This window comes from Trichechus manatus, unplaced genomic scaffold (genome assembly GCF_000243295.1).
Source record: "Trichechus manatus latirostris isolate Lorelei unplaced genomic scaffold, TriManLat1.0 scaffold00056, whole genome shotgun sequence".
Lineage (NCBI taxonomy): Eukaryota > Metazoa > Chordata > Mammalia > Sirenia > Trichechidae > Trichechus > Trichechus manatus.
Window position 1 is genome coordinate 10,115,047 of NW_004443992.1, and position 21,801 is coordinate 10,136,847.

At 38.3% G+C, this 21,801-nt stretch overlaps 1 protein-coding gene across 1 annotated transcript in view; it reads left to right on the forward strand.

Annotated features, from left to right (window-relative positions):
- Positions 1–21,801, forward strand: part of FAM117B (family with sequence similarity 117 member B) — a 94,963-nt gene that overhangs the window by 57,965 nt on the left and 15,197 nt on the right. Inside the window, exons 5-7 of the mRNA XM_004378238.2 lie at positions 9,500–9,643; positions 10,973–11,198; positions 13,076–13,196. Of these exons, the coding sequence (XP_004378295.1) occupies positions 9,500–9,643; positions 10,973–11,198; positions 13,076–13,196 (491 nt within the window). The remainder of the gene's footprint in view (positions 1–9,499; positions 9,644–10,972; positions 11,199–13,075; positions 13,197–21,801) is intronic.

Below are 21,801 nucleotides of genomic sequence, written 5' to 3' on the forward strand. Positions count from 1 at the left end.
GAAATAATCTCAGAGTCTATAAATAGGGAACAACAAAAAAGGGTAGCTCCCTAATTAAAAACCTTAACTGACTGCAATTTACTGAAGCATTTTGCTTTGAGGAGAATCAAAACGTAAGAAACAGGAGGCACTTGTTTATTTTTCCAAAGGGCAAATCTTCTGAGAGAGAGATTTTACCTCAGTACATACAAGGAGAACTTTTCTATTTTCAGAGCCGTCTAAAGAAGTTTGGTAACTTATGTTTGTATATACATTTTTATATTTAGAAATAACAATTTTTTTCCAGAAACCTGTGTAGATATAGGAGAAAATGAAATTTTTATATATGTATATATATATTTTCTTTATTAAATTCCTTAAGAGCCCTTGAAATGAAGGGTAAAAGTTTAAGTACAATAATTTTTTTTAAACCTAGGGAGGTTTTTAAGAATGTAGTTTATGTTAGGAGTGAAATTAAAGGCTTATTCTTCTATTTCTGGAACAATAAACAGTATGTTTAGTGAAGAAATCTTCCCCAAGCAGCTTGGGTGGATTGTTTTTCTTCTAATTATGTAACTATTTACTAGTTAAATTAATTGTAGTTGAACCTTTGCTTTCATTTATTTAAACTGGTGTGTTGGCCTTAAGCAATGACTCCTTCCTTCCTTCTTCTCTCCCTTCCTCCCTTCCTTCGTCCCTCCCTCCTTCCCTCCTTTCTTTCTTTCCTGTGTTTTAAGGAGACTAAACAATTGATAAATACTTGCTGCTATGTAGATTATATTTGAGAAAAACTTCTTATTAAATGTGTAAGTTGTGACTTCTTTAGCTACCTCAAAAGGCTCTGGAAAGCATCAGCAAACCAGAAGTACAGAGTTAGTTATTACTCTAGCAGGTTCCTGTATATGTGCATTTCTCAATATGAAGTCAGAAAACTTAAGCTGTCTGCACTTAAGCAAGCTTACTAACAGATTTTTATGGTTCTAAAATCCGAGAAGATTAACATTTTGCAAAAACCTTGACAGATTTTTTCTGTCTTATGGTTTCCTTCCTCATTCCTATAAAGTAATAGTTATAAAGTAAATGCATAGCTGAAATTAGTGTGAAAATGCAATCTAATGCAAGCTATTATGTTTGTTGTTTTGTGACAATTATAAGAGGAAATCAAATTTAGAACTGAATACCTTGTCACTCAGTAGAAAAAGAATTGTAATACATGTGCTAATAACTCCTGAGATCTTTCTTAGTCTCCACCTAAGTTCGCTGTCACCTCATTATTTCCTGACACAGGAAGAGTTCAGGCACAGGCTGGGTGACTGCGTGACAGAAATGTTCTAATATGCTCTCCTGCTCCAGACTAGTGAGCCATAGGTTTCTTTTAACCCCCAGCTTTTTTAGTCTGGACCAGTTCCCTGTCACCTCATTATTTCCTTCTCTATTTCTGTTGTTTCTATCTTGAGAAAGGTTTCTTTTCTTCCATGACCCATCAGGGACCAAAAAGTAGTCTTAGCTTCGCTCTCCCACCATCTTATCCCTGAAGCAAGTACATACCTAATCTGAAAGTTTTAAAAGGCTTTGTGAGGGAGCTCTGGTGGCGCAGTGGTTAAAGCATTTGTCTGCAAATCTACCAGCTGCTCTGCGGGAGAAAGATGTGGCAGTCTGCTTCTGTAAAGATTTACAGCTTTGGAAATCCTGAGGGACAGTTCTACTCTGTCCTGTAGGGGTCCCTATGAGTCGGAATCGACTCAACAGCGGTGGGGTTGGTTTTTGAGATTTAGAAGAGCAGATTAAGCAAGGAACAAGTAAGCACAGCTGGGGTGAGCTAAATGTTATGCCACATGAGATCTCTAAGAAACCAAGAAATAGAAGCTGAAAAGAGACAAGGACCTTCTCCCAGAGCCAACCCCCTGGAGCTGGTGCCCTGAATTTGGACTTCTAGCCTCCCAACTGTGAAAAAATAAATTTCTGTTTGTTAAAACCACCCACTTGTGGTGTTTCTGATATAGCAGCACTGGATAACTAAGACATGTGGTGTAGCCAGTTTCAGTGACACTCTTGGGCATTATTTCACTGAAGTTAAAAATAGCAAAGTGAGCACCTGGGAGTTAGGCTTGGGGTGGAGGATGCAAGTTATTAGAAGAATGGTATGGAGGGCTCGCCTTTGGGGTTTGCCTTCCTCTTCTTGTCCCATCATGTTATTACCAGTCTGCCACAGGATGAACCAGTGCTAGGTTGCTGATGGGGTTTGTGGGAAGCAGGGGAGTTATTGGTTTTGCAGCATTAAGGTAGAGGATTAAAGGGAAGGAAATCTAAAGTTAAGTACTTAATTTGTATTAACAACGAACACTTCAGAAATAGAAGTCAGATCTGATATGGTACTTTTATATGTTTTACCTACAGTTTTCGAATTTCTCTCTCATGAGTGTTTGTGTTTTCTGAAACTTTTTTAAGGTGAGTTGCATACATCATAGGCTTTTACTCCTAAATACTTAAGCGTTTATTCCAAAGGGATATTCTTGTACATAGCCACAGTAAGTTATCAACTTCAAGAAATTTAGCATTCATATAGTACTTGAGTCTATTGTTTGTATTCCATAGGGAATTAGTTTTTGTTAACCACTTAGTAGGTGTTCAGTACTGGATCGGGAGCTTTATAAATATTATTTCATATAATACATCAATTTTTGTTGATGGTTTTAAAAAATTATTGTCAAATATATATAACAAAAGTTCACCATTTTAACCATTTTTACGTGTACAATTCAGTGACATAAATTACACTCACCATGTTGAGCTACCATCAGCGCTATCCATTTCCAAAAGTTTTCATCACCTCAAACAGAAACTCAGTGCCCCTTCAGCAATAACTCATATTCCTTCCTGCCCCCCAGGCCCTGGTAACCACTAATAAACTTTGATCTGTATGCATTTGCCTATTCTAGATATTCCATATAAGTGGAATTATATAATATTTGCTCTTTTTTGTCTACTTATTTCACCCAGCATTTTTTCAAGCTTCATTCATGTCATGGCATTATATCAGAATTTCATTTATCTTTATGGCTGAATAATATTTCATATGAATATACCACGTTGTTTATCCATTCATCTGTTAATGGGCACTTGAGTTGTTTCCACTTTTTGGCTTTTGTGAATAACGGTGTGGTGAACATTGGTGTACCAGTATCTGTTTGAGTCCCTTGTTTCAAGTCTTTGGGGTATATACCTAGGAGTGGAATTCCTGAGTCATATGGTAATTCTGTGTTTTACTTTTTGAGGAACTGCCAAACTTTTCTATAGGGCTACATCATTTTACATTCCCACTAGCAATGTACGAAGGTTCCAATGTCTTGATATCCTTACCAACACTTGTTTCTGTGTTTCTGGTAATAGCCATCCTGATGGGTGTGAGTTCATATCTCATTGTGGTCTCACAACTTCTTTAAGTACAGTTTTTCTCATTTTATAGATAAGGAAGCTGATGCTGTCAGGGTTAAATAATTTGCCCATGTTCACAAAGTGGTAGAGCTTCCCTCTAGGATATTACACAGAATGGCCAGCCTTGATGAGCAAGGACCATAGCTACCCCTGATGTTTTGGGAGAATAGTCTTTTCTTTTATCTGTGTGAAATTTAAGTATATGTTTGTGTTGTCATATGTGTTATTGGCTTTTTTTTCCCTGTCTCCAACATTGCACTGGGTCCTAGTGCTTCTTCTATGAAATGATTTATTTTTATTGTTGTAAAAATACAGATAATACATTTGCCAGTTTGACATTTTTCATGTATATAATTCAGTGCGATCAGTTACATCAATCATGTTGTGCAACCATCACCAATATCCTTTGCCAAATTTTCCATCACCATAAACAAAAACTCAGTGCTTTCTAAACAATAATACCCGCTATGAGCCCCTCCCTCCTGCCCCTGTTAACCACTATTAAACTCTGATCTCTATATCTTATTCTAGGTACTTCATATTATGAGATCATACAATATATGTCCTTTTGTGATTGACTTCTTTCAGTCAACATAATGTTTTCAAGGTTTATGCATATTGTGGTATGTATCTGGACTTCATTCTCTTTATTGATGAGTAATTGTCCATTGTATGTATGTACCACATTTGGTTTATCCATTCATCTGTTGATGGATATTTGAGTTGTTTCCACCTTTTGGCTGCTGTAAATAGTGTTGCGGCGAACATTGGTATACGTGTGTCTGTTCACATTACCATTTTCAAGTCTGTTGGTGTGATTTTTAAGGTTGTGTGTCAACTTGACTAGGCCATGATTCTCAGTGGTTTGGCAGATATTATGTAATTATCCTCCACTTTGTGATCTGATGTGAGCAGCCAATCAGTTGATAGGCGAGTTTCCTTCGGGGTGTGGCCTGCATCCAATATATGTAGATGTTCTGGCAAATCTCGCACTCTCTGGATCCTGTACCCAACTCATCATCCTCTGACCTCTGGTTCTTGAGACATGAGTCAGCATCCTGCTGTCTGACCTGCTGATTTTGGGTTCGTCAACCCCTGCTACATGTGAGTCAAGAGAAGCCTCCAGCTTGACGTCTGACCATTTGCATGAGCCATTTCCTGGAAATAAATCAGTCTCTCTCTCTCTGTATACACACACACACTTCATTGGTTTTGCTCCTTTAGAGAACCCAGCCTAAGAGCTTTGGTACTGAGAAGTGAGAGTGCTGCTCTAACAGATACCTAAAATTTGGAAGTGGTTTTGGAATTGGGTAATGGGTAGAGGCTGGAAGAGTTTTAAGGTGCCTAATAGTAAAAGCTTAGATTGCCGTGAAGAGACTGTTGGTAGAATTATGGACGTCAGAGGCAGTTCTGGTGAGGGCTCGGAAGGAAGTGAGGAAAGCCATAGAGAAAGTCCATCGACTTAGAGAATACATATGGCACCGGCAATAGAATGTTGCTAGAAATGTGGACGTAAAATGTGCTTCTAGTGAGGCTTTAAAAGAAAATGATGGACATATGATTGGACAACGGAGGAAAGATGATGGTTTTTATGCAGTGGCAAAGAACTTTTCTGAATTATGTTCAAATGTTTGGTGGACGGTGGAACTTGTAAGTAATGAACTTGGATTTCTGGCTGAGGAGATTTCTAAGCAAGATCTTAAAGGGGCCATGTAGTTTCTCCTTGCCACTTATAATAAAATGCAAGAGGAAAGCAGTGGACTTAAAAATGAACTGTGCAAAATGAAAACAACTTAAAAGATTTGGAAAATTCTGTTGTACAAACTAAAGACGTGGTCTAGAATGTTCACCAAGGGTGTGGCTACACAGTCTTTTGTTGAAGAGATAAAGCCTGTGACTGATGAATCTATACAACTGCCATAGGAGAAAACCCAGCAGCTTAGACTGAAGGGGACAGAGAAAGAACGAAAGGGGAGAATGATGTCTGCGTCTTGGAATTCTAAGGGCAGGAAATTGGCCAAAGGAGCTACATCTTTTGTCCTCCGAGAGAAGAAAACAACCATCCCTGGAGCGGCTCAGAGATCAGTGGAACTGTTGGAAGGAGCACGGAAAGCAGGGCCTTCTTGGTTTCAAAGGGTGGGGACACGGTCTCCTGGATTTCAAAGGTTGGGGCTGCAGCCTCCTAGGTTTCAAAGAGCCGGATCTTCGCCAACTCGGTTCCGGAGTGTGGGGCTGCTGTTAAGGTGTGCTGGGGCATGGGGCTGCTACCCAAGGCTGAGGGGGTGGGGCTACCATGCCCAAGGGACAGAAGAATGGGGCCTACCATGGCTGAGGGGCTGGTGTTGCCACTCAGATAGACTAGGAGAATGGGGCCTCCCAAAGCTGAGGGAGTAGAGTTGCCATACCAGAGTGCCTAGAAGGCGGAGCTGAAGCCCAGGGCTGAGGGGCTTTTACCCGGAATCCAGAGAGCATGGCCAACACCCAGAGTCTGGAGGGTGGGCCTCTTGCCCAGATGGTCCTAAAGAACAGAGGATTATTTTCAAGCCTTGAGAGCTAATGTATAAATTTCTGCTGGGTTTTGGACTTGCTGGGTGCATGTTATCCCAATTTTTTTCATTTGTAATCTCTACCTTGTGCCTGTTTCACCATTGTACTTTGGAAACAGATAACTTGTAGTCTAGATTTCACAGTTCACAGATGAAAAGAAATTTTGCCCTAGGATGAAATACACCTAAAGTCTCACCTATATTTGATTTAGATGATTCAGAAGATCAGATTGTGGACTTGGAGTGAATTTAAGACTTTTGGGATGATGTGATGGGGTGAATGTGTTTTACATGTGGCAAGGACATGAATTTCTGAGGGCCAAGGGGTGGAATGTTACGGATTGAATTGTGTTCCCCTTCGGTGTGACAGATCGCTTTTATAGGGCCTTTCTTGCCATGGTTTTGTAACTCCCACCAAATGAGGTGCTTGTAGACCATCAGGAGGATTGGGTAGCTTGCTAATAATGTAAATAAGGTGCATGGCGTCCTTGTGGGGGTGGGACCATGCAAATAAGGTATATCAAACCCTAACGAGGGAATTGGTCGGTTTTGCCATCCTGCTAGGCTGGAAGGGAGGCTCTCAACACCACCAAGAAGGAAGAGCCAGGAGTGGAGCGCGTCCTTTGGACCCAAGGTCCCTGTACTGAGAAGCTCCTGGAGCTAGGAAACCAAGAGAGAGAGCTGTAACACTGAAGACACTGAGAAACAGTGGCAGAGAAATGGCAGCAGCAGAGGCAGGAGACAGTGCACTGGGCTCCCAGGCCCAGGAAGCGAGAAAGCTGAGTGCCTTCATGCAGGAGGCTCACTGGCAGAGTAGGGTACATCCAGGTACTTGGTGGAACTAGGTTTGCCGACTCACAGAGCTAGAGCTGAATGCCTTTGGGCTGAGGCTTACTGGTGGAGTAGGGTTCTTCTGGGTTCTTATCAGCAGAGCTGGAAGAGCTTTGTGACACTTGCCAGAGCAGGGCAGAGGCCAGGCCTAGGGCCAAGGGCCAGAGAGAGGCATGCCTGTGTGTACTGCTGAGAAGGGGCTGTCTGATCAAAGAACTGAATCCTGAGCATTCTTGAACCTGAATTGTAACCAGTTACTTCCCTAATAAACCCCTTAACTGTGAGTATGGTCTGTGATTTCTGTGTGGCCGTTGTAACACGTTATTGAACCCGGTAGAGAAGTACAGAGTACCGTGGGAGGTACAATTGCTGTCAGAATTGGTAAAAAGGTTGGAGAGAGGAGGTGTGTCTGACCTTCACCTCATAGGAATCGGTCTTGGGCTGTTGATTTTTATTCTCCTTTCCCTTTTGTGAAGTTAGATGAGGAGGTCAGAAGCCCCTGGTACACCCTTTTTACACTCCAAAAAATGTGTTGTAAATCCTAATCTCTGCGCCTGTGGTTATAATCCCATTTGGGAGTGGGTTATCTTTGTTATGTTAATGAAGTAGGATTAGTGTAGGGTGTATCTTGAGTCAGTCTTTTCTGAGATATGAAAGAGATTAAGCAAGAGAGTGAGCTAGGAGAGATGAAGGAAGAAGGATGCCAAGCCACGTGAATACTGCCCAGGAGCAGAAGCTCAGAAGAGTCAAGGACCTTCCTCCAGAGCTGACAGAGAAAGCTTTCGCCTAGATCTGGCACCCTTAATTCAGACTTCTAACCTCCTAAACTGTGAGAAAATAAATTTCTGTTTTTTAAAGCCATCTACTTTTGGTATTTCTGTGATAGCAGCACTAGATAACTGTCATGGATTGAATTGTGTCCCTCAAAAATACCTGTCAACTTGCGTAGGCCATGATTCCCAGTATTGTGTGATTGTCCACCATTTTGTCATCTGATGTGATTTTCCTATGTGTTGTAAATCCTATCTCTATGATGTTAATGGAGCATGCTTAGAAGCACTTACGTTAATGAGGCAGGACTCAGTCTACAAGATTAGGTTGTGTCTTTAAGTCAATCTCTTTTGACATATAAAAAAGAGAAGCTAGCAGAGAGACAGGGGAACCTCATACTGCCAAGAAAATAGTGTCAGGAGCAGAGCGTGTCCTTTGGACCCAGGGTTCCTGTGTGGAGAAGCTCCTAGACCAGGGAAAGATTGATGACAAGGACCTTTTTCCAGAATAGACAGAGAAAGCCTTCCCCTGGAGCTAGCACCCTGAATTTGCTCTTCTGGCTTCCTAGACTGTGAGAAAATATATTTCTCTTTGTTAAAGCCATCCACTTGTGGTATTTCCATTATAACAACACTAGATAAATAAGACAATAACTAAGACAGACTGTTTGCTAAGCATCCATCCATTACGGGCCAGGTAGTGTGCCAGCTGTCCTTCCATTTCCTTCTCACAACTTCTCCGTGAGGTAGGTTGTAGTGCTTCCTATTCCATATGAGAAAACTGAGACTCAGGTGCCCAACCATAACTGAGCAGTGAAGAAGTGCTGCCTTAGCACTCCAGATTGAAGCTTCCCCTTGTCTCACATTTCTCATAAATTTCTAGCCTTTTCATAGGATTATTGTTATATTACGCATAATTTTTTTTTTTTTAATTATAAATGTGAGCAGGAGTAAAAGTGCAGAAATACAGGTTTAACACGAGGTTCTGTATTAGAGGACAAGGTTATCGCTCCTGTCCATTGAATGAAAGTAGTGATATTTGACTAGAGGTTCTGCTAATTTTCTCTCCTTGCCCACCTCCCCCAGAAAGAGAAGTGTTTCCAGGAAACCTCCCTAAATGAGGAATGGGTTAGTCACATATGTTTTCCAGACAACAGGAAAATACACAAGATGATCTTCTGGCACACTATTGTTATGAATTTTGGCAGATACATCTGTAATGTTTGTTTCATGTTTTATTTTGAGCATCTTATCAGGAAACCAAGTATTCAACTATGTAATCAGTTATTTCTTTTCAAAAGTAATATTTTACTGGAGAAAAGATTTTAAATAAAAAATAAAATAGTCATAGGCTTTGGAAAAAGAAGGAAAATGAATTGTATCACTTCCTTTCCTAAACAAAACTTATTAAAACCATTACAATGAAAGTATAAACAATTAAATTTCACATGCAAGTGAAATTTCATTTCTGCAGTCTTTCTGCTATATATATATATATACATGCAAGTAATTTTTCCCAACCAAAATATTTTTCTTTCCTTTTTGGTAAATAACTTTTTTATTTCTTTCCTGGAATATAGATAATTGTGGCACTGGGGGCTTTAAAGTTATGTTCTGAAATCTGACCTGTTATGATCATAAAATAATTTCCAAGGTTGACATTCTTCTAGTATTTTCCTTTGTCCTTAGTCCCTTTCCAGTCCCTCACAGATGTGAATAAACTTTTGAAATCCTACCATGATCATTGGGGTTTTGGCTTTAAGTTTATTTTATATGCACTGTGCAGCAAGCTTGGTAACTCACACATTTTATGAAGCCTATAAACTTTATTTTGATTTATTTATGAGTTACTTATGTCAACTGGAGGTATACTTCAATCTAGAGAATAAAAATGTCATGTTAAACCTCTCTTCTCCCCTCTTTATCTCTTTTTTTAAGACTCCTGTTCCAAAGAGTGCACTTATTCCAGTCATTCCCATCACCAAATCAACAGGCTCCCGGTTCCGGAATAGTGTGGAAGGACTGAATCAGGAGATTGAAATAATAATTAAAGAGACTGGGGAAAAGGAAGAGCAACTTATAGTAAGTAATTTTGTATCTTAAAATAAATTTTATACATGAACTCTTATAATCATTAAAATACTCAGAATTTTGTTTTCCATATTAGGTTTCTTCCTTCTCATTGAGAGAGAATGAAAATTTGTCTCTTTTGAAAAACTTTGAACTTGGCAAGTGAATGAAAAGTTTTTATTTCTTTTCACCTCATAGAGGCAACTGCTCTGACTTAAATTTGAATCCTTGAACAGAAACTTTTTATTTATATGTATTTTAAAATCACTAGACAGGTGATGATACATTTCTCACTTGCTATAACTTCACATAATAAAAGTTTAGCTTACTAATTTTTGGGTGAGTGGGGGTTACATGATTCTACATGTTTATTGTTTGGTAGCCAGTTACTATTTGGTTGGCATGCTAGGCTATATCATCATGAACGGTAGTTAGAAACCATCTCGTACTTACCCTTTCTACCAACTAGACTACACATAAGAATGGTTCATATGTAAGCCACAGTGAGAAAAATTACTGTTTAGATTTTAAAACCATGTCACAGAATATTATCTAAGCCTCCATTCTTTAATGAAAGAGGAATTGAGTTTGAAGTTACATTTTATTGATGGTTAGGATCCTCTTCTCTTAAGATAAAAAGTTGGTTTAGCTTAGAGAAAACACACTTCCCCACATCTCTCCTTCCCCAAACTACATAGTAGGGAAACTTCCCCTGACGTAATAAAGGTAAATGAACCAAGGGTCTTTGGAGAGCTGAGTTTCTCTGCTAAATGAGCCACAAGGAGACTAAATGAGTGTCTCCTTGATTTCCTCTGTAATTAGCATTGCTGTGATTAAACTTTCCTTCATTTAGGAAGGTTTCACTGAAAAACCCTTCCGGGGGAAGTAAGCAGGAAGAAAGAGTATCAAGGGCCTGTCATTAAGTATCACTAGTTCACACAATGAAAACCTTTCTTTCCCACTAATGTGGAGCCTAGCGTCACACTTAGTTTTCTCCTCTTTTACATGGCGTTCCTATATAATTTTAAAAATAGCATTAAGTACATGATAAGTAATTCAGCCAGTTCATTCATTCAATAGACATTGGCCACTTCCTACATGCCAGGTCCTGGGAAGACAGTGTCCTACCTCAGGCTGCTCAGTGTCCAGTGGGGGTGTCAGAATAGACAGGAATGTCACTAACAGAGCAGCACAAAAGCTTTTCTCTCGATCGCCTAATAAGTAGAAGGGGACTTCTGATTTGTGACTCTCTGAGACTACAGTGAAAGTTATTGGGTACATTTCTGGGTGAATTTCAAAATTAATGATAAATATGTGTATATTTTAAAAACTCTTTAACAGCCACAGGATATTCCAGATGGCCACCGTGCACCTCCCCCCCTCGTGCAGAGAAGTAGCAGCACACGCAGCATCGACACGCAGACACCTGGCGGGGCAGACAGGGGGAGCAACAACAGCAGCCGCTCGCAGTCTGTGTCCCCTACCTCGTTCCTCACCATCTCCAATGAAGGTAGCGAGGAGAGTCCTTGTTCAGCTGATGACCTGCTTGTTGATCCTAGGGATAAAGGTACAATGCCGGAGGAATTTGTGGCTAGATGATGGTGAATACCACCCATTTTATCATTCTTTCTGTTCATTTTCTTGCAGAACACATACACTTGAGGCTACTAAAGTATTTGCTTTGTGACATGCTGAAAACATAGATTAAAAAAATTGGAGCCCAAAACAGTAGGTTTTATTGCAGTGTTCAGGCAGTGGTTTGATTGAGTGGTTTATGGACTTTTGTTTGTACTTTTTTTTTTGTTTTTTTTTTTAGCACTTGTTCCTTATTAGTGAGAAAACATATTCTTTTTGGTATAAATAAGATAAACATTTGTCCTAAAAAGCGCTTTGTTCTCTGGCACCATACAAGTCATCTGTTTTTACTACCTTAATACTTCATAGCTGAATGCAAAGCTTTCAAGTTAGTGTTTTTAGGGTTTATATTTGTGATAATTTAACAAGGATTAAACTAATTTATCTCAATGCAAAATGAGTATTTAAGGCAAGTCTAGAGTAAAAAGTTGAGATGGCTATTTGTACTATGTGTACAAAACTATTTATGCTAGTTAAAAATATAGCCTGGAGACATAAGTAGTTTGTATATTAATTAAAAATATTTGTATCTTTAAAACTTTTTGAATCTGTCTATATCAGGAAAATATGCTGTTGGCTCACTTCTAGTTACTGTGTATACTTGAGAGCAATAATTTGAAAATTTATATGTAAATTCTATATCTCAGTTCAGTAGTCATTTATTTAGAACCTACCACATGCAGTGTATTGAATGTCCTAAAACATTTCATTGTTATGATTGACGATTACTACTAATTACCTAAACCAGTGAGACTGTAGCAAGTGCAGAGGACATAAAATTCACTGAAGAAGTCACTTCAAACTATGGACAGTTACAGACTGTTGTTATTTGGACTTCTTTTTTTTTTTTTTTTTTTTTCGCTAGGTCAGGTAAAACATGGCTATTAAAATCTGGCCCCTTATTTCTACTTTTATATCAGTAACATGTAGGAACTCTGTAAATGTTGTGTTCTGCTATATTTGATTTTAAGAGACTGGTGGCTGGTTGGCTCCTATGGATTTCTGTTGTAAGTAAACAGGACCACAGTGCTACTGCCATCAAGAATTCTGTAGTTTGGCTGACACAGGTGAAAAATTTAGAACAGTTATATATAATACATCAAGAATTTTAAGTTTATATAGTATAAATTGAGGACATCCGCATTGGACAGGAGTATCAGAATAAAGAAGTATTCTCTTTAATAGAGTTAATTTGGTTGGAAAGATTTTAAAAATTTTGAGTTAAACGTTGAAGAAAGTTTTGGAAAATTAACAGAGAAGAACCTTTTAGGTAAGGGGAATTTCACAGACAAAGGGAATTCTTTAGCGTACAGTATGCATATGTTTATGCCTATCCAGAGCAGAGATTGTAAGCAGAGGAACGGAGAAATCAAACTGAGAAATTCTGAATAGCAGACCAGGATTTATGATAAGCAACAATGAAGAACCGTTTCAGATACTTGTACTGGGAAAAATGGAAGTGGTGTTTGAGACTATGTTCTGTGCGCAGAATAGAAAGAACGCAGCCAATTAGATGAGTACTCAACACTGCAGGATTAAATGATACAGGCATAGGCTATGGTAATTGTAAATGAAGAAGAAATAAAAATCCTTTATTATTTTATGCATTTACTGAATAAACATGAATTAGGTCCTTTTTAGTAAATCAGGAGTTGTGGTAGGTATTAGGGAGATGAAGATGAATAAAACACTGTTTCTACCCTCAGGTAGTTTACGGTGTGGAAGGAGGTCAGGAACAATTGCAGTACAGTATGATTATATATTTATGTAGTAGTATTTCTTAATAATGCAACGTGTCATTTCTTTCAGAAAATGGGAACAATTCTCCTTTGCCCAAATATGCAACTTCACCAAAACCTAACAACAGTTATATGTTCAAAAGGGAACCTCCTGAGGGTTGTGAAAGGGTCAAAGTCTTTGAGGAATGCTCGTAAGTATGCCCCCCACCCCAACTTGTATTAGAATTTTCGGATAAGCTGAAAGTTGTTTTTTTTTTTTTTTTTTGTTAGTCCGCCAATTCAGGGACCGAATTCTTTTACTTTGATGAAGATATTGTAAGAAGCAAAATATGAGACTGATAGTAACTGGTGCTGTTGGTATGCAATCTCCTAAACTCACGTACTTCTGTTAGCTGGTACTAATAATCAGCAACTCCCATTTTAAGCTTGTAATTCACCGAGAAAGTATGCAGCCTTGTGTTTCAAGTAGTTATGTCTTGTTGCTTTACAAGTGGTGGCTACAGGATTTGAGGTAGGTATGAGACTGAGCAAACTAGGTGATGAATATTATTTGGGATGTAATGATAGTACTTAGTCCTGACCCTCCAGTGTCACTACTGCTGTAAGTCCAAAAGCTCCCCTTCTGGCCTTTTCTCACTGAAACGTAAAAGAGAGTGTGGAGATTGTCCATCCTCCTCCGATACACACAATTTGTCTTCTCCCTCTTTATCATGAACAACTCAGAATAATGTGGCATCCTCTTGTTCCTCTTACGTGGCTCGTCCTGTCAGTGCTTCCTTTAACCTGAATTCTGAATAGTCTTGCCACACAAAGAGCATTGTTACTGAATCCTTTCAACTTCTCTACTAGGGAACACCAGCTGTCAGTCTCCCATCTGCTTCTATGACAGTAATTGAAAACTTTGTTTTAGCAAATGTTGATTTCAGTTTTTTCACCATGTCTGTGTATAAGTTTTGACTGGTGCCGGCTGAGAGTTTTAGCCAGTATTTCTCCAGATTTGTTCTGTGGACTCCTTACATCATAATTACCTGGGGTATAAGTTAAAACTACAGATCTCCAGGCCCCATCCCAGGCCTAATAAATCAGTAAACATGGAACTAGCACGTGGATTCTGCATTTTTAACAATATGATTTTTATGCTCAATTTGAAAATGCTGGCTTTGATCTTTCCATGAGTTCTTAAGAAATGGGGCCAGGTCATTCTGCTAAGTAAAAATCACTTGGTCCAAATGGACCTTTTTGGAGTTGGGTTTGTTGGTTTACTCATTGGCAGGTAGGATTTGACTGTTCCTGTTGTTGTTAGATTCTGAGTCATAGCGACTCTATGTATAACGGAACAAAACGTTGCTTGGTCCTGGTATGTTTGGGCCCATTGTTGCAGCCACTGTTTCAGTCCATCTCGTTGAGGGTCTTCCTCTTTTTTCACTGACCCTCCACTTTACCAAGCATGATGTTCTTCTCCAGCGATTGGTCCCTCCTGATAACATGTCCAGAGTAAGCAAGACAAAGTCTCCCCACCTTCGCTTCTAATGAGCATTCTGGCTCTACTTCTAAGACAGATTTGTTCATTCTTTTGGCAGTTGTGGTATAGTCAGTATTCTTTGCCAACCCCACAATTCAAATGCATCAGTTCTCCTTTGGTCTTCCTTTTTCATTGTCCAGCTTTTGCATGCATATGAAGTGATTGAAAAGACAATGGCTTAGGTCAGGCACTCCTTAGTTATCAAAGTGACATCTTTGCTTTCTAAGATTTTAAAGAGGTGTTTTGCAGCGGATTTGCCCAATGCAGTGTGTCGTTTGAGTTCTTGACTGCTGCTTCCACGGACGTTGATTGTGGATGAAGTGAAATGAAATCCTTGACAACTTCAGTGTTTTCTGTTTATCATGATGTTGCCTATTGGTCGGTTGTGAGGATTTTTGTTTGCTTTATGTTGAAGTGTAATCCATGCTGCAGGCTGTGGTCTTTGATCTTCATCAGTAAGTGCTTCAAGTCCTCTTCGCTTTCAGCAAACAAGGTTGTGTTGTCTGCAGGATTTGCCTAAGTACAGAGAAATGTTTGATTGGCTCAAAAACAAATTGAAATTTTTAGAAATCACTTTGTTGCTGTTGTTGTTTTAGTTTTTTTTATTGTTGTAAAAATATATACAGGCAGTCCCTGGGTTAGTAACTTCCAATTTATGGACAACTTATACTTAAGACTGGACTGTCATAAAGCCTATTATATTAAAAATTTGAGTTAAATACATACAATGGCTCATAGTAGTGAATGCTTGCACTACTTTATGACATTCACGAAAACACTGCGTGGTTTGGAAGTGTTTTTAAGTGTTTATGTGCATAGAAAGGTAAAAAATATGCTATATACTAAGACAAACATTTGACTAACTCATGCCAAGTAAGAACCATATGTACCTGTTCCGACTTACCTACCAATTCAACTTAAAGACAGACTTAGGACTGGATCTTGTTCATAACCCAGGGACTGCCTGTGTAACCACATTTGCCAGTTCAACATTTCTCAAGTGTACAATTTAGTGCTGTCAATTACGTTAATCATTGTTGTGCAACCATCACCAATAATCGTTGAATTTCCCGTTAGAAATGACTTTGAGTGGATATTTGTTTGTAGGTTGATGTCCTGTGGTATCTGCCTTAAATGATTACATTTGGGAAATTTCTCAGACCTTAATATCTGAGCTATATACTAGTACGTTATTTGTGTCTGAAGGGAGGGAAGAAAGGACAGATATGTGTGTGTGTATATATTAATGGCTAGATACGGCGATTGATCAGTAAAAGAAACATAAGATAAACTCTTAACACATTACATGTTTTATGGCACATTCATCTGTTAATAGAAGGTAAAACATTGTTTTTTATGCGCATAGTTTATTACAAATTTTGCTATTATAAAAGTTGTGAAGTACACAAAAACCTATTTATTTTTAAACATTTTAATTAAGTTTCAAAAACAAATTAACAGCAGTGACTCAAGAGTGAATTTCTTAGAGGTAATTTTAACCTTCTTTCAATAAAACAACTTGCTTAAAGTTTAAAATATTTGGTCTCTTTTTTCACTAACTGTGTCAAAATTAGAGCAAAAACCACTGGACACACTAGCATTAAAGCAGAGGTAGATTTTTGATTCTAATTAAAAATTTTAGCTTGCGCAGTCATTCTTTAAAGAACACTTTTCTCTCTAAAGTCTTACTTTTGGATTAAAGTAGTAATTCTGACCTGAACTAGGGGGTGAGGTGGAGTGGGCTGGGATGGAATGGGGGATGGGGTAACTCTGGTTTCTAGAAAGGTTATCTGTTTACCTGAAAGCAAATAGATAGTTGGATTTAGGCCAAGAAGGCCTAAATTTTGCACTTCTATCTCTTTGTATTCTGTATATTCTTTTTGATACAGTACATACCATAGCCATGCCACCTGCACCTAGTAAGTCCTTTTTAATGAAGTTAAATATGCTGTTTTCTGATCCCAACGAGTGAACTCTTTGTACTTTAGGTTCCTAGATATTAAAGACCCTTCACAGTATAGAGGTATTTTTTTTTAATATAACATGACTTATGACTTTTCTTCTCTCCTTCCTTTTCTTCCTTCCTCCCCCCTTTCTTTCTAATTATAAGTAACTTGGAACCACCATTTTCTTTGCCAATAATTTACGCTTGAATTGAAAAGAAAAAAAATCAAGCAAACTTTAAAAATAGATACCAAAGAATTCCTTGCATCAATATGAAAATACTTATAATAATTATCTAGCCTGTCCATTCTCCAGAAAGTCAGCTAACAGTTATATCTGCTTTGAGACACAATCCTTTTGAAATAACTGCTTAAGGAAAAATAAAATTTTAAAACCAGTTCTGAGGTTTTAATTCCCCTTGTATGAATGATTCTTAAGTTGAAGAATGCTTTGAAGTAATGTTAGTACTTGCAGCTTCTATTAGTGTAAATGCAGGTCACATAAGTCTGGGGTGTATAACGTGGATCTTAGGTAGTTTATGCTGCTAGACGTTAAATGTTAGAGCTCAGGGGAGTAATTACTCTTGACTAGAAGAGGGCACAACAGTGTTTTGGGGCTTCTTGCTGTTAATGTTCTGTTTCTTGATCTGGGTTAGGTTATTAGTGTTTATGTTATTTGGTGTGAAATGTGTCATAGGTCTGTTTTCATGAAAGCTGTAGGGAAGTTCAACTTTTTTTAGATTCCTGTCATTAGAAAAAAATGTTTTCCAGATCAAGAACTTCATCAAAGTCAGGAAGTTTCTTTGTATTTCAGAAATGTGAAGTTTCAGCTCCAAAATCCATTAGCAGCCACACGTCTTAAGTCAGTTTTAACAAGATAGCCTGTATCAATTAAATAAGTTAATTTTTAATTAACTCATTTGGGAGTTGTGTGTAAAAATTGACTAGCCTTCTTTTTTTCTAATAGAGGAGTGAAAGTTATCTCTATAATTCTATCTTCAAAGGAAAATTCAAGCATTATTTAATTATAGAAACATAACCTCAACTTCCCAGCCTCTTTAAGGAATTGAAAACCCTACTCTCAGATGGTAAAAACAGACGGGTGTTTGCTTTTCCTGTTAGTAATATATGCACATACATTAGTGGCACTAAAAGTGCTTGACTTAATTGAGTTTCCATTATATTCAAGAAAGAATAGTAAACAAGTAAAACATAATTTAAATGATGTGCTTTCTTTGTTCTTAAAATTTTTTATTTGTATTTCCCAAAGCTAGGATATCCATGGGTAGTATTCACTATTAATCAATAAAATTAGCCCTCCTGAAACATTGTTGATTTGGAACACACTTTTCCACCCTCCACCGATGTCTGCTGTTTACTCGTTCTTTCTCATTCCAGTTCAGATATTACTAGCTTTGGAAAGCCTTTTTCCTACCTAAACTCTCCCTCCTCCATGCCACTGGAGGTGTTCTTCATTCCATTGTGCTACCTCTAAACCTTTTATAAACCATTTTTATCACATTGATCAGATGCTCTTGCAGGAGTTTTTAACTTTTTTTTTTTAATTGTGATTTAGGTGAAAGTTTACAGAGCAGATTAGTTTCTCATTCAAAAATTTATACACAAACTGTTTTATGGCATTGGCTGCAGTCTCTCATTTTGTCAGCACTCTTCCCCTTTCCCTGTCCCCCCTGGGTTCACCATGTCCATTCGTTCAGTTTTCCTGTCCCCTCCCACCTTCTTGTCTTTGTTCCTGGGCAGATGTTGCCCATTTGATCTCGTATACTTGATTGATCTAAGAAGCACATTTCTCACGTGTGTTATTGCTCGTCCTATAGATCCTGCCTAATCTTTAGCTGAAAGGTGAACTTCAAGAGTAGCTTCAAGTCTGAGTTAGAAGGGTGTCCAGGGGCTACAGTCTCGGGGGTTCCTCCAGTCTCTGTCAGACCAGTAAATCTGGTCTTTTTTGTGAATTTGATCATTTGTTCTACATTTTTCTCCTGCTCTATCTGGGACCCTCTATTGTAATCCCAGTCAGAGCAATCGGTAGTGGTAGCCAGGCACCATCTAGTTCTTCTGGTCTTGGGGTCCTGTAGGCTATGGCTTATGTGGTCCTTTGGACTGATTGATCCCTTGGGTCTTTAGTATTTTTCCCTCTCCTTTGCTCTGGACTGGAAGAGACTGATAGTAGTGTCTTAGATGGGTGCTCGCAAGCTTTTAAGACAAAGCAGGATATAGAATATTTTCTTTAAGAAGTATGTTGTGCCAATTGAGGCAGATGTCCCCTGAGTCTATAGTCCCTTGACTTTGGGCCTGGGAACTTAATCCCATGAGGTGTTTAGTTATGTCTAAGAGGTTTCCCCGACTGTGCCACTTGCGTGCTCTATTGTCTGTATTAATACGAGGAGCACCTACAGTCATGTATTTAGAAATTTCCACTTCCGAATCTGTATCTGTTGGTGGGTGTGTTCCCTTTCCCCCTCCTTCACTCTTGGCATATTTATCTATCAGTGTATCAATTTTTAGATTATTGTTTGTTGATACTATTGTTGCAGGATTGTCTGTGCTACAGTAGTTACCTTATAAAAAAGAACCCATTGCCCTTGAGTCGATTCTGACTCATAGTAACCCTATGGGACAGAGTAGAACTGTCCCATAGGGTTTCCAGGGAGCACCTGGTGGATTCAAATTGCTGACCTTTTGGTTAGCAGCTGTAGCTCTTAACCACTATGCCACCAGGGTTTCCTTAGTTACCATAGTTGTCCTTTATTCCTGCGTTCCTCTCAGTGTCCTCTCTTGCCTTGGACATGTTGTGCTGACTTCCTTCATATTATATTTTACCTTTCCCTTCACCAGTATTAACTCGTGTCCACAGCAGTTAAGAGGTTGGCTGCTAACCAAAAGGTCGGCAGTTCAAACCCACCAGCCACTCCTTGGAAACCCAATGGGGCGGTTCTACTCTCCCTCCCTTCCCCTCCCATCCCTGGTAATCATCAAAGAGTTTTTTTTTTTTTTTCTGTGTGTAAACCTTTTGTTGTTACTTTATAAAAGCGGTCTTATACAACGTTTATCTTCCCGTAATTGACTTCTTTCACTTAGCATAATACCCTCCAGCTTCATCCGTGTTGTAAGATTCGTCATTTTTCTTTATCGTTGGGTAGTATTCTATTGTGTGTATGTAAAAAGTTTGTTAATCCATTCATCTATTGATGGGCACTTAGGTTGCTTCCACCTTTTTACTATTGTGAATAATGCTGCAGTGAACATGGGTGTGCATGTGTCTGTGTCACAGCTCTTATTTCTTCAGGGTGTATATCTAGGAGTGGGATTGCTGGATCATATGGTATTTCTATTTCTAGCTTTTTGAGGAAGCACCATACCGTTTTCCATAGTGGTTGTACCATTTTACATTCCCACCAGCAATGTATAAGAGTTGCAGTCACCCCACATCCTTGCCAACATTTGTTATTTTCTGTTTTTTTGATTAGTGCCAGTAATGTAGGGGTGAGATGATATCTCATTGTGGTTTTGATTTGCATTTCTCTAATTGCTAGTGATCATGAGCACTTCTTCATATGTTTATTAACAGCCTGCCTGAATGTCTTCTTTGATGAAGTGTCTGTTCATTTCCTTTGCCCATTTTTTAAAATTGGATTATTTGTCTTTTTTTTGTTGCAGTGTTCTTTTCTGTAAATTTTAGAGATTAGAACTTTGTTGAATATGTCATAGCCAATTTTTTTTTTCCCCCAATCTGTAGTTTCTCTTTTCACTCTTTTGGAGAAGTCTTTTGTTGAGTATAAGTATTTAAATTTTAGGAGGTCCCATTTATCTAGTTCATTTTCTTCTATGTGTGCATTTTTAGTTATAATTGGTAATCTATGTATGACATGTATTGGGGCCCCTAGTATTGTCCCTAATTTTTCCTCCATGATCTTTATAGTTTTAGATTCTATATTTAGGTCTTTGATCCATTTTGTGTTAGTTTTTATGTATGGTGTGAAGTATGGATCCTGTTTTATTTTTCTACAGTTAGATACCAATTTTGCCAGCACCATTTGTTGGAAAGACGGTCTCTTCCCCATTCAGTGACGTTTGGTCCTTTGTTGAAAATCAGCTGTCCATAGGTAAATGGATTTACATCTGGGTTCTCAATTCTGTTCCATTGGTCTATGTGTCTGTTGTTGTACCAGTACCAGACTGTTTCGACTGCCATGACTGTATAGTAGGTTCTGATATCAGGTAGTGTGAGGCCTCCTACCTTATTCTTTTCTAATAAAGCTTTACTTACTTGGGGCCTCTTTCCCTTCCATATAAAGCTAGTGATTAGTTTTTCCATCTCAGTGAAGAATGCTGTTGGGATTTAGATTGGGATTGCATTGTGTCTATGTATCGCTTTGGGTAGTATTGACATTTTCACAGTGTTAAGTCTTCCTATCCAAGAGCATGGTATGTTTTTCCATTTATGTAGATCTCTTGGTTTCTTGCAGTAGTGTTTTGTAGTTTTCTTTGTATAAGTCTTTTATGTCCCTGGTTAGATCTATTCCTAAGTATTTTATCTTTTGGGGGATTATTATAAATGATATTGTTTTACTGATTTCCTTTTCACAATTCTCTTTGTTGATGTAGAGGAATCCACCTGATTTTTGTGTGTTAATCTTGTATCCGGATACTTTGCTGAAATATTCTGTTAGTTCCAATAATTTTCTTCTGCAGCCCTTAGGATTTTCTATGTATAGAGTCATATCATCTGAGAATAAGGATAGTTTTACTTCTTCCTTACCAGTGTGGATGGCCTTTATTTCCTTTTCTTGCCTTATTGCTTTTGCTAGGACTTCCAGTACAATGTTGAATGAGAGTGGTAATAAAGAGCATCCTTGTCTGGTTCCCGTTCTCAGGGGGAATGCTTTCAGATTCTCTCCATGGAGGATAATGTAGACTGTTGGTTTTGTATAAATTCCCTTTATTATATTGAGGAATTTCTCTTCTATTCCCTTGCTGAAAGTGTTTATCAGGAATGAGTGTTGGACTTTATCAAATGCCTTTTCTGCACTGATTGATAATGATCATGTGATTCTTTTCCTTTGTTTTATATATGTGATGGATTACATAGATTGATTTGCTAATGTTGGACCAACCTTGCATGCCTGGTATGAATCCCAGTTGGTTGTGATGTATTATTTTTTTGATATACTTTTGTATTTTATTGGCTAGGATTTTGTTGAGAATTTTTGCATTTCTATTCATGAGGGATATTGATCTGTAGTTTTCTTTTTTAGTGGTGTCCTTGCCTGGCTTTTGTATTAGGGTTATGCTGGCTTAATAGAATGAGTT